The sequence below is a fragment of the Acomys russatus genome, chromosome 22, assembly GCF_903995435.1.
Source record: "Acomys russatus chromosome 22, mAcoRus1.1, whole genome shotgun sequence".
In the NCBI taxonomy this organism is placed as follows: Eukaryota; Metazoa; Chordata; class Mammalia; order Rodentia; family Muridae; genus Acomys; species Acomys russatus.
The window spans coordinates 53904318-53916458 of NC_067158.1; the positions used below are offsets into that span (position 1 = coordinate 53904318).

At 38.7% G+C, this 12141-nt stretch overlaps 1 protein-coding gene across 1 annotated transcript in view; it reads right to left on the bottom strand.

The window, feature by feature from the left end:
* The window catches only part of Pds5a (PDS5 cohesin associated factor A), an 88280-nt gene that overhangs the window by 9271 nt on the left and 66868 nt on the right, over positions 1–12141 (bottom strand). The window contains exons 20-26 of the mRNA XM_051165256.1: positions 9706–9829; positions 8447–8605; positions 6501–6569; positions 3906–4042; positions 1573–1696; positions 1135–1339; positions 556–670 (exon numbers count right to left, since the gene is read on the bottom strand). Coding sequence (XP_051021213.1) covers positions 556–670; positions 1135–1339; positions 1573–1696; positions 3906–4042; positions 6501–6569; positions 8447–8605; positions 9706–9829 — 933 coding nt within the window. The remainder of the gene's footprint in view (positions 1–555; positions 671–1134; positions 1340–1572; positions 1697–3905; positions 4043–6500; positions 6570–8446; positions 8606–9705; positions 9830–12141) is intronic.

The following is a 12141-nucleotide window of genomic DNA, read 5'->3' on the forward strand; positions in this document are numbered from 1 at the left end:
CTACAATGACTTTGGAAAGTATAGTGCACAACAGCAAGCAAAATTATGGACCCATGAAGGGAGCAGTTCTGGTGGAAGAAGCTCGGGCAGTCCCTATGGTGGTGGCTGTGGATCTGGTGGTGGAGTGGTGGACAAGGTAGCAGAAGGTTTTAGAAAAAAGCAGCAGAAAAGGCGACAGTTCTCAGCAGGAGAGAGAGCGAAGAGTTGTCAGGAAAGCTGTGGCTGCTTTGAGACAGTCGTCCCAAGTGCATTAGAGGAGCTGTAAAGATCTGCCCCAGAAGGAACAATGATCCATAGTCAGAAAAGCTCCTGCAGCTTCAACAGGAAACCTTCCTTGTTCAGGACGTCACAGGCGCAATTTGCAACAAGTGCAGCTGTGGATGAACGCAGTGTAGTGTCACTTAAGATTTACACCTGAGGTTGTTTAGCTGTTGTACACTGCCCTGTAAACTGTGGTAGTGGTACGAGGAATAAAAAATTAAGGAAGTCTTAACTTTAAAAAACAAAAGTTAAGAATGATCACAATTTGTAGAATTCCTGAAACGCATGACTTACTCTTTAATGTCACGAAGTTGATCAACATCTTGTGATCTTGTGAAGTCGGGGTCATGGGCTAGCAGGTGAATCATGTACGGCACCACATACTCAGGCAGCAATGATGATAGTTTCTCTAAAAGGGAAGCATCACAGTTAGCAAAATAGTTTTTATATATGCCATCCGTGTTTGAGTTCTAAGCATTTGCTTCTATTTTCCTCTCAGCTATTTACAGTTGAAGGGAACGCGCGCGCGCGCGTGTTTGTGTGTGTCTGTCTGTCTGTCTGTCTGTCCCCAGATGACACTTTCACTTCAAAAGCCAAAGGGTAAACATATTCGACAGCAGATGACTGGAGAAGTTAGGAAAAAATATATACTCCAACACCTGAGTGATGTGTAGGAATTGAACCACACTGATGATGGCATGAGAAATCACAATTACTCAGGACAATTTTAAACCAAGTAAATGATTCTAATGCAAGATTTCAGTTTCTACAAATACTATGTCGATAATGCCTACATACTATAGAGTCAGCCATTTACTAGTGGAAATGCAGGTGTCCCTCTCTGACACACACTGTGAACCATCAAGTACATACCAGTAGCTGTGGGGCTCTGTTTAATGTACTCCCTGCGTATGCTGATGTTCTTGAGCAGACACTGGCGCGCGTGTGCCCTTCTTTCCTTCACAGGATCTTTGGCACACAGTGCAAAGATGGCCATATACTCCAATGGGAGCAACAACTTCACGAGTGCCTTATGAAGCTTCTGGGCAAATATCTGCCGTACTTGGTAGCACTCGTCCTGTATCAGCGCAAAACAGAGATAAAGGAGATGAGTAATCACTTACATACACATGCACAACAGCACTTTAAAGCATTTCCTCTTTGTTAAAGACTTAAAATATGGTTATATTGTAGCAATGAAAACAACAATCTCTTCTGTGTATATATCCATATATGAAATGCATCTGTACTCAGAGAAAAGTAACTGCATTCAGACTGAAGACAAAGATTTGAAATAAGTTTTCCACTTACGTTAATAACAAGTGCACAGAGCTGAAACTGTTCTGGGGTAATAATTTCATGGTAACAAGGTTCCTGAGCAAGCTTCATTATGGCACTACCAGCAGCTAATCGCAAGCGAGACATATCAGATTTACTATAAATAAACAAAAAGAAATAAACATTTCCTATAACCATTATTACATATAAGACTGATTGCTTTTTGAGTGTGAGATTGGTAGTATGCAACCAAATGTGCAAAGAAAGGCCTACTTTGTGTTTATGAGCTTAGCTGAGATAAAAAGCTTGAGTCACTGTGGCTTCCAGCCAGGCTCTGCCTCCAGTTGTTCAGCAACCAACCAAACTATTTATAATGCTAAGAAAAGCCACTTTCATTACAGTCTGTACACCTCATGTTAAGGACACATGGTCATTGTGAAAATTTGATTTAAACAAACCAAACAAATATCATTTCAAATACATTTGCCAAGTCATATGCATTTACACACTGTTAAAGCTCTGTGAATCCCACACATTTTATAAATGTCAGTGAAACAATTATAAAGGAAAAGCCAGACAGAGTAAAGGATACAGAGATTAGAATGTGGTTATATGTATATTTTACATTGATTATTTTATCATGTTTCACGAATGCTTATATATCAGTATAAGAACATATTTAAAAGGGCAGATATGGGCTGGACGTGGTGGCGCACGCCTTTAATCCCTGCACTCAGGAGGCAGAGGCAGGCGGATCGCTGTGAGTTCGAGGCCGGCCTGGTCTACAAAGTGAGTCCAGGACAGTCAAGGCTACACAGAGAAACCCTGTCTCCAAAAAAACAAACAAACAAACAAACAAACAAATAAATGGGCAGATATAAAATGTCTCACAGTCTGCCCGGGGATGGTGGCACACGCCTTTAATCCCAGCACTCAGAAGGCAGAGGCAGGTGGATCTCTGTGAGTTTGAGGCCAGCCTGGTCTACAAAGTGAGTCCAGGACAGCCAGGGCTACACAGAGAAACCCTGTCTCAAAAAACCAAACCGAAAGAAAAAAAGTTTCACAGTCCTTCTACAAAGACGATACCAACTCACAAGGAGAATAAGAAAAGAATTGTTTTTAATTCCCAGTGAGGAAGAATTAGTGTTTTTTCAATTTGAATGAGGAAAGTTATTAGTTGAGTTTAGATCACATTAATTAGTTTAGATTACTTAGTTTAGAACTACAAATACTTAAAAATTTATTTTCCCAGGTCAATTGGTAACATTTAGCGTCCAATTGTATTGTGGATTGTGCACAGGTATCACTGAACTTTAAGACCTCACTGTAAAGGTATCCAAAATATAAAGATTTCGTTATTGCCAACCCATCTCTAACCACTCTGTTGATTTAAACTCCCATTGGCTTACCCACTGTATAAAAAAAAAAAAAAAAAAGGGCGGGTTTTATTTTTTTCCATACCACTTCATTTTATAAAAGCATTAAGCACAATGAACTATAATTGCCTATAACTCTCTTAAAGCATATCTTCTATTTTCTGGAAGAAATATTTTTAAAATAGCACAGCAATACCTAGTATCTAAAAGTGCTCAATAAATATTGAATGCATGAAAAAAAAATAAAAATTATGTCCCTTACACAAATTTAAGTAGAAATCATGAGTTATCACTGCTGGTGCTCTTGATGGCAAATATTTGAAAGAAATAAGGAAATTGGCAATTTCATATAAGTAACAAAAAGGTCAGTAATTTCACTACATTGAAAGTGGAAGTTGGGGGCTGGAGAGATGGTTCAGTGGTTAAGAGCACCGACTGCTCTTCCAAAGGTCCTGAGTTCAATTCTCAGCACCCACATGACAGCTCACATCTGTCTGATGCAGTTTTCTGATGTGTAGATGTAATGTAGGCAAAGTATCCATATACATTGAATAAGTAAATTTAAAAAAAAAGTGGAAATTAATTTATCCATTTTTTTGTTCTTTTCTTGAGATTATCAGGCTCTACCCGGCCCCCCCCCCCATTTTGACCTATCACTGTAAGTCATTCCATTTGTTCAATCATATTACAGGGTTATCTGTTTTTGCTACACTTCTCATAATGTTACAAAGTAGAAATTCAACAAGTAATTGTTCAATTATCCACCAAATGTGATGATGCAACATCACACTTGAGCTGTGTAATGTAACACTAAACTGGTTATAACTAAAAAATTGTTAGGAGAAGGTGAAGATGAAAACATTCTAACATTCTTCAATGTATCCAGGAGATAAACCCAAAGCTCACAGTGTGGTTACAGTAGTCAGTAGTAGTCAAGGAGAGGAACTCTTACTCAAACTAGGGGAAAAGGAAACCAGAAAGAAAGCTCACCTGATCCTCTTTTGCTCTGTCAGGTCACCCTCACTAACCAGCATCGCTGATAATAACCGAAGAGTTGAGTTGGCAGATTTAGACTGGTTGTTTTTCATACCCAACAGCCACCTTACCAGAAGTTTAATTGCCTGTACCTATAAAATATTAACATGCTAAAAAAGAAAGCAACTTCAAATTAAAGGGAAGATTAATCTGAACTTGATTACTGACACTACTTATCGTCATCAGTGGGTATTTATTACCCAAGGCAGTGGGAGAAGAGGAATAAGAATACTGCCCTGCTCAGTCTGTACAACGCGCCTTTCCCACAGCTCTGCATGTTCTGATTTCCAGCAGAAAAGGCAAATGACACATCACTGTGACAGATACTCCTTCAAGTCTGGCTCCCTAGGTTTTGACACTATTTAATTTTTTTCCCTTTAATTACTTAATAAAATACACTTTAAGCTAGGGAGTGGTGGTGCATGCCTTTAATCCCCTAACTTGGGAGGCAGGTGGATTTCTCTCAGTTCCAGGCTTTTTAAAAACAGTATTTAAACAGTGTTAAAATAAAAAAGTATTTAAAACAGTGGTTACTAGAGATTAGGCAGGTGGGAGGAGGGAGAAATGGACGGTAACTGTATACATGTATACATGTAGTAACATTATTTAATTGTTTGTGTGTTTTTTTAAAGACAGTAACTCTCTATAAAGCCTTGGCTTTTCTGAAACTATGTAGGCTAGGCTGACCTAGAACTCAAGAGATCCACCTGTCTGTGCCTCCAGAGGGCTGGGATTAAAGACATGTGCCACCAGATTGGCCAAAGTATTAACTTTAAATAGTCACAATTTAATAATTAATGTTTAACAATGATCAATTGGACATTTTAAGGTAGCTAGTAGAAAGGACTAAAGACATTCTCAATACAAAGAAATGACAATATGCTAGCTTATCTTGATCTGACTATATTATAACATAACTCCACAAAAAGCACAATAGGTATAGATTTAAAATCTTTAAAAATGTGAAAATAGCCACTATGCTGCTTAGAAACTATTATTTAAAGAATTTCATAGTGTTGTAGTATCAGAAAACCATTGGCTAAATCAAGTCTGGCTCATCTTAAACATCTTGACGAAAATGTTGGCGTTTATAACAATATTTGTGGTCTATTTATATATTTTTGTTTTTTCAAGACAGCCTTGGCTGTTCTGGAACTCTCTTTGTAGACCAGGGTGGCCTCAACTCACAGAGACTCATCAGCCTCTGCGTCCTGAGTGCTGGGATTAAAGGCCTGTCCCTGGCTTATTTGTGGTCTTACTTATCTGAACGACTGTTCAGATATATCTGAAGAGCTAGCTAAAGATCTAAGTATTGTTTTGTTTTGTTTTGTTTTTTTGGTTTTTCGAGACAGGGTTTCTCTGTGTAGCCTTGGCTGTCCTGGACTCACTTTGTAGACCAGGCTGGCCTTGAACTCACAGCGATCCGCCTGCCTCTGCCTCCCGAGTGCTAGGATTAAAGGCATGCCCCACCACGCCCGGCTTGTTTTGTATATTTTTATATCAACAATCAGACAAAAATATATGACTAAAAGAGCTCTTTTGCTGGCTAAATCCCCAGCAGCAATTCAAACCCCAAACAAAACAAAGCAAAGCAAAACTCCAGACAATGGGAACCACAGCTCCCTAGAGAAGTATTACTTTATAATGAATTTTAAAGTAAAGTGCCTTGAGGCTAGAGAAAGGGCCCAGTAGTTCTGAGCACTATTGCTCTTCATGGGACCCAAGTTTGTTTCCACCCATGAAGGATAACTCACAACCTTGGGTACCTTTGACTTTAGGGGGACCTGACTACCTCTGACCTTGAGGGGGCCTGCACTCACTCGTACACACGGATGCATGTACATGTATGCACACACGAGTACACACGGATGCATGTACATGTATGCACTCACTCGTACACACGGATGCATGTACATGTATGCACACACGAGTACACACGGATGCATGTACATGTATGCACACACGGATGCATGTACATGTATGCACTCACTCGTACACACGGATGCATGTACATGTATGCACACACGAGTACACACGGATGCATGTACATGTATGCACTCACTCGTACACACGGATGCATGTACATGTATGCACACACGAGTACACACGGATGCATGTACATGTATGCGCTCACTCGTACACACGGATGCATGTACATGTATGCACACACGAGTACACACGGATGCATGTACATGTATGCACACACGAGTACACACGGATGCATGTACACGTATGCACTCACTCGTACACACGAATGCATGCACATGTATGCACACACGAGTACACATACTACACATACTTGATAAGTAAATAATGAATAAATAAAGCAGCGCACCAGAGAACGCTTACTATTAAATTAAAATGCCCTAGATAGCCAGGCACGATGTCAGCACTCAGGAGGCAGAGGCAGGTGGATTGCCGTGAGTTCAATGCCAGCCTGGTCTACAAAGAGAGCCCAGGACAGCCAAGGCAACAGAGAGACCCTGTCTGGAATAAACATAAAGGGGCGGGGTGGGGGAAGCCAGGTTATTGAGACCCATCCACATTTACCTTAGCTAGAACTTCAGGAGAAACTTCCTCATCTGGAGACCATAGTTTTCCATTCTTCTCACCTGTTGACTACAGACAATTGAAAAGATTTAGTTCTTCATCCTGAGTAATATACAATGTGAAAATATTTAGGTAAAAGAACTTAGAAATGGAAAACAAATTTGGAGGAGTCACACTTTCCAACCTCAAAACACATTGGAAACCTATAAGCAAACAAGACCACGGAGCAAGACTCGAGATACAGAACAATGGATTACAAGGGAAAAACCCTTTTTGTTAAAAACAAAAAACAAACAAACAAACAAACAAACAAACAAAAAAACCCCACTTTTTCATATACAGGTTAATTCATTTTGACAAGGGTACAAATATGTTCTGGGGAAAAAACTGTATTTTAAACAAATGGTGCTGAGAAAAGTGAATGAATGACGCTAGAATGTTATAGCATCTTACAAACACAACCTAAAAAGGAAAATGAAACTAAGCTAACACAAGAAATCCTAGAGGACAACATACTTAGCAAATACTAAATAAGTGTTTAGTACCCAGAATGTCTAAATAATCTCTGCTGGTACAGCGGCAAATGCCTCTAATTCCAGAATTTGGGAAGGAGGCAGAGATACAGGGTCTCAAAGCCAGCCTTTGTTATACAGAGCGCTGGAGCCCAACTTGGCTGTACAAGACCAATCTCCAAACCACCAAAACGTACACCTCAATAATAACAAACAAAAGTACTTAAAGGATCTGAACACACCACTTTCCCAAAAGACACAAAGAAAACAAGAACACAGAAATGATTCTAAATACCATTTCTTTTTTAAAAAGGAAACCATACGCATAATAAAATACCATTTTACATTATTCCTCATAAAGATTGGAGAAACTGGAACCTTCAGATTTGGTTGGTTAAAAAGTTTAAAAAGGGATAGATGCTATGGTAACCAGTTTGGTAGTATCTAAAAATGTTCAATAATAATCATGTTACTTAGAAATCTTAAGTGTAGTACATAGTAGCATTAATTACAATTGCCAAAAGGTGGAAACAATCCAAACTGTTAATTAGCAAAGTGTGAAGTCTACAAAGGGGTTATTTTTCAGCAGGAAAAGAAAATAAATAAGATTTTTATCAATAACACAATAAAAAGAATCTTAGAAACAATGCCAAGTAAAACAAGCTAGATTATAAAAGAACAAGTATTAGACAGTAAGATACCTAGAAAACATTCACAGAGTCGGCAGGTGGGCTCTAAGGGGCTGTATTAAGGAAAACCTGAGGAGGCTGCCTAGCAGGTAGAAGGAGACAACTGACTCCATCAGACGTCCTCTAAGCCGTGTTAGCACACTGTAATGCACACTCCCTAATTTCTGGATTGTTAGATCCTTTTAAAAATACACTGTAGGTGCTACAAAGATGGCTCAGGGCGTAAGAACAATTGCTGCTCTTACAGACAACCTAGGTGCTATACTCAGCATTTGCACTTTTTCTAGCCTCTATAGGCATTGGATACACATGATACAGGCATACATGCAGGCAAAATACCCATACACATAAAAAGAAATCTTTAAAAAATAATAATTTTAAAGTAACAAACAGTTATTTTATCAATAGGCTATAGTGTGGTATTTAAAAACTTCTACATAGTAACTAAGTTAGATTATATTAGGTACATCAGTCACCTCAGACCTAACACGAAGCGTCACACACACACACACACGCGCACACACACACACACACTCACACATACACACACACACACGCGCGCACACACACACTCACACACACACACACGCGCACACACACATACACACACACGCGCACACACACACACGCACACACACACGCGCGCGTGCGCCCCTAGATATTGAAAAAGAGATGTTTCTTTGTCATCAAAGATAGAGACAGTCTTAAACTCAAGACTCTAAATTCAATTAAATTAGAAACTTACCCTGTCATTCATCAGAAGATCTTTAACGATAAAGTTTGCCACTACAGATTTCATTGGGGAAGCAAACTGATCTGGTGCTAACATGGAAATGTGGCCCAGTGAGACTAATGGAGTTATAAGTTGTTCTGGAACATCAGCGTTCAGACTCCTACTGAGAGGCTAAGAAAATACAACCAAAAAATTACCCATTGGTGTTATATATTGCCATTACATAGTCTACAGCTGTCCTAATTTTACCATGTCCAAGTCAACCTGTTTTACTGATATGATCAAACTTAATTTAATCATCTTAGATAGTTGGTTATTTCACCTACTAAAATATAACTGTGGTGATTCAAATGATAATGGCCTCCACAGGGTCACAGTCACTGGGCATGAGCACGGCCAGGCCCAGTGTGTCCCTTCTCTCTGCTCACTGGGGAACAGATGTGAGTTTTCAGCTACTTCTATCTTCCAACTGCCATGCTCCCCACCATGACCTCTGAGTTGAGAGCAAGTCTGCAATCAACTCCTTTCATTTGCGAGCTGCTTTGGACATGGTGTGTAATGACAGTGCTAAGATAACAAGTAACACAGTAATAAAACTGAAAAAATATAGAAAAAAATAAGCCCAAGAAAAGAAATAAAGACATCTCCCTTTTAGCAAAACTGTGGACTTATTTTCCATGTCTCTTCATCTAATTTGTTATGTTGGTAGATTTTTTTTTTTTTACGCTAAGAGAGTTTAAACAACCTAGAATTATAAAAATTAAAGAGTTTGTGGCATAGTATCATCTAAAATTTATAACAATAGTAATACCATTCAAGAATAAGAGTCTGAACCAGGCAGGTGGCGCACGCCTGTATTGCCAGCACTGGGGTGGCAGAGACTGTAGGTCTCTGTGAGTTCGAGGCCAGCCAAGATCAAGAAACAGGTTGTCTTGAAAAGCAAAACAAACAAACAAAAAAGAAGCAGAGTCTGTTCAAGAGTCATACACAGAGAACTGATGACAGGATTTCTGTTGGGGCATGGCGGTAGGTAGCTCAGCCATCTATTAACAGTGTGAGGATAAGCCAGGGCAGACAAGACGCATGGTAAGGAGAGCGTCCGCCAGGGTGCACTGTGTGAACCTGGACTAACAGCTGAGCGGACAAGTGCAGAGTGGAGTTGCACTTTAATGTAAGGACACATATATACAGCCTTAAAACCTGGACTCCAGCTTTGCCAAATCACAGTCCGACACAAACCAATGGAAACACATTCTGTGTGCTGTGCATACCTCAAAAATCTGTGCAAGCTGGACTTCCTTGTTTGAGAAGATGGCATGGATGCAGTGCACAGCCTGCTTTGCTTGGTGTGGAGTACCCCTCTTTGCTTTCTGATGTAAAATAGGGATTAAGGTTCTGCCAAAAACAATAACACAGCTGTATTTTTCTGAAGTGTGCAAATCCCTAAGTTTCTTCTTATTCTTCATTCTGCTCCATCATTAGGTAGGTGCCAGCAGAGGAGGCTGGGTTAGACAGTATTCGACTGATTAAAAAATTTAAAGTTCCTTATCGGTTTCAAAGTATAAACCAAGACATAAAATAGCAAACAATTTTCATTTTAAAGCCAATGCTTTGGTATAGAAAAATAACAAACTACCCACTCCCTTCCGTTATTCCAAAGTAGAGAAGGAAAGAAAAAAAAAGTAACAAAAGACTAAGTTTTACTAAACAGCTGAAATGCTATCAGAGAAAGTACACACAGATATAGATGCATACCATTTGGTAAAATAAAACAAAGTTTTCTAATAATCACTCAATACAAGTATAGCTACCATTTGAGGTTATCTCTAACATGGATTAATTCAACTAATGAATATTAACGCCTGAAAACAAGTATTACAACATAGCAAAGAAAGCTAAAAACATAAGAATCTACTGAAACTGCCAAAGTTTACACAGATTAAGAAAACATGAAGCGGGGGCTGGAGAGCTGGCTCAGAGGTTAAGAGCACTGGCTGCTCTTCCAAAGGTCTCGAGTTCAATTCCCAGCACCCACATGGTGGCTCACGACCATAATGAGAGATCTGGTTCTCTCTTTTGGCATGTAGGCAAAACACTGTATGCATAAATAAATAAATCTTTAAAAAAAACACGAAGCTGGATTTTGAGGCTATATGTGTATGTATGTATGTATATGTATCAATGCATTTAATCACATGGAAGATAAAGTAAAATTATTTCTATAGAATAATATGAAAACAAATATAACAAAGGAATAAATGCTGACCATATGACAAAACATGTATATGAAAGAAATATATTCATATGAACCTATAAAATATGCACATATAGAAAGAAGGAAGAGTATTCATAAAAAATTTTAAAACATTAATAACAACTCTCTTCCTTTTGTTTTCCTAGGCTCAAACGTGTACTCCCAACTGCAAATGCTGGGGGGTTACATGTGCCCCTAGAAAGTGCTACGGACTTGCAGCCTTATGTATATTAAATAAACACTACCATGGAGCCACATACCAAGCTCCAGTTTTTATTTTTCATGGTAAACATAAACTGTTAGAATCAGATGAAATCTGTACAACAAAATAACTCTACAGCAAATATTTGTTACACCTTCAATACAGTCTTAAAAGGGCACTATTTTATAAGCTACAAAGTTGATGTAACCAAATGCAAAGGCCTAAATAAAACAATTAGAAAACAAAAACAAAAAAATCTATGAGTAATATTGGAGGCCACAAGCCATATACTATATCCAAAGCCAAAAATGCCTGGAACATGCTAATCAGTATAATTCTGACATACTGATGAATGTCTCAAGTCTACCTCTAGTGAGATCTAAACTATGGCACAGAGATTCCCATGTCTAACCAGCCTTGCTAATCTGAGCACTGTTTGGTCATTTGTTCATAAACTCGCTACTACTAATACTGGTGAATGACTAAAGAAAATACACTTAAATGTACTTTATGCTCATGATTGTTGTTGTCAGTATCTGTTACCAAGCAACTAGCAAATATTTTATGATTAATACAATTTAATTGCCCCTATTTTCTTTGTTGGGACAGCAAGGTGGGAGCTACTGAATTTATAACCAACTGAAAAGAAAAAAGTCAGACTACATGGATACATTAATCATAAATATATTAAAATGTAATTATATTTATATGCCTGTACGTGGCATGTACACTTGAGTGCAGGTGCCTGTGAAGTCCAGGTGTCAGATCCCCTGGAGCTTGAATTACAGTATTATGAGTGCTGGAAACCAACTAGGGTTTCAGCAAAAGCAGAGCAACGTGCACTCTTAGCTACGGAGCCCCCTCCAGTCTCAAAAGATAGTTTTGATCAAGCCGTATGCATATGTACTACTGTTTAAAGCAAGCCCCAAATGACACAAAAATAAGGTAGCCTTTCTTTGTTTTTTTTTTCTCTAGAGTGCTATAGTCCAAAGGCACCCTTGGGTGATTATTGAGGTCTTCGGTGTGGTTTCCTTTTCTGTGTTATTTCTTTCATCCTCCACTCTTCTAAAGAACGACTTTTCCTCTTTGACGCTGAAGATAACCAAGCGACCTTGTCTTCTTTCTAGTGCTTCTTTTGATACAGCATTCTTTTAAAAATAGGACTCTTGCCTTAAAATGTATAAATATTATAAGTTGGGAAGAAAATCTCATCAACTTTATTCTATTGTGTTAATGATCTTTTTTCCTTTT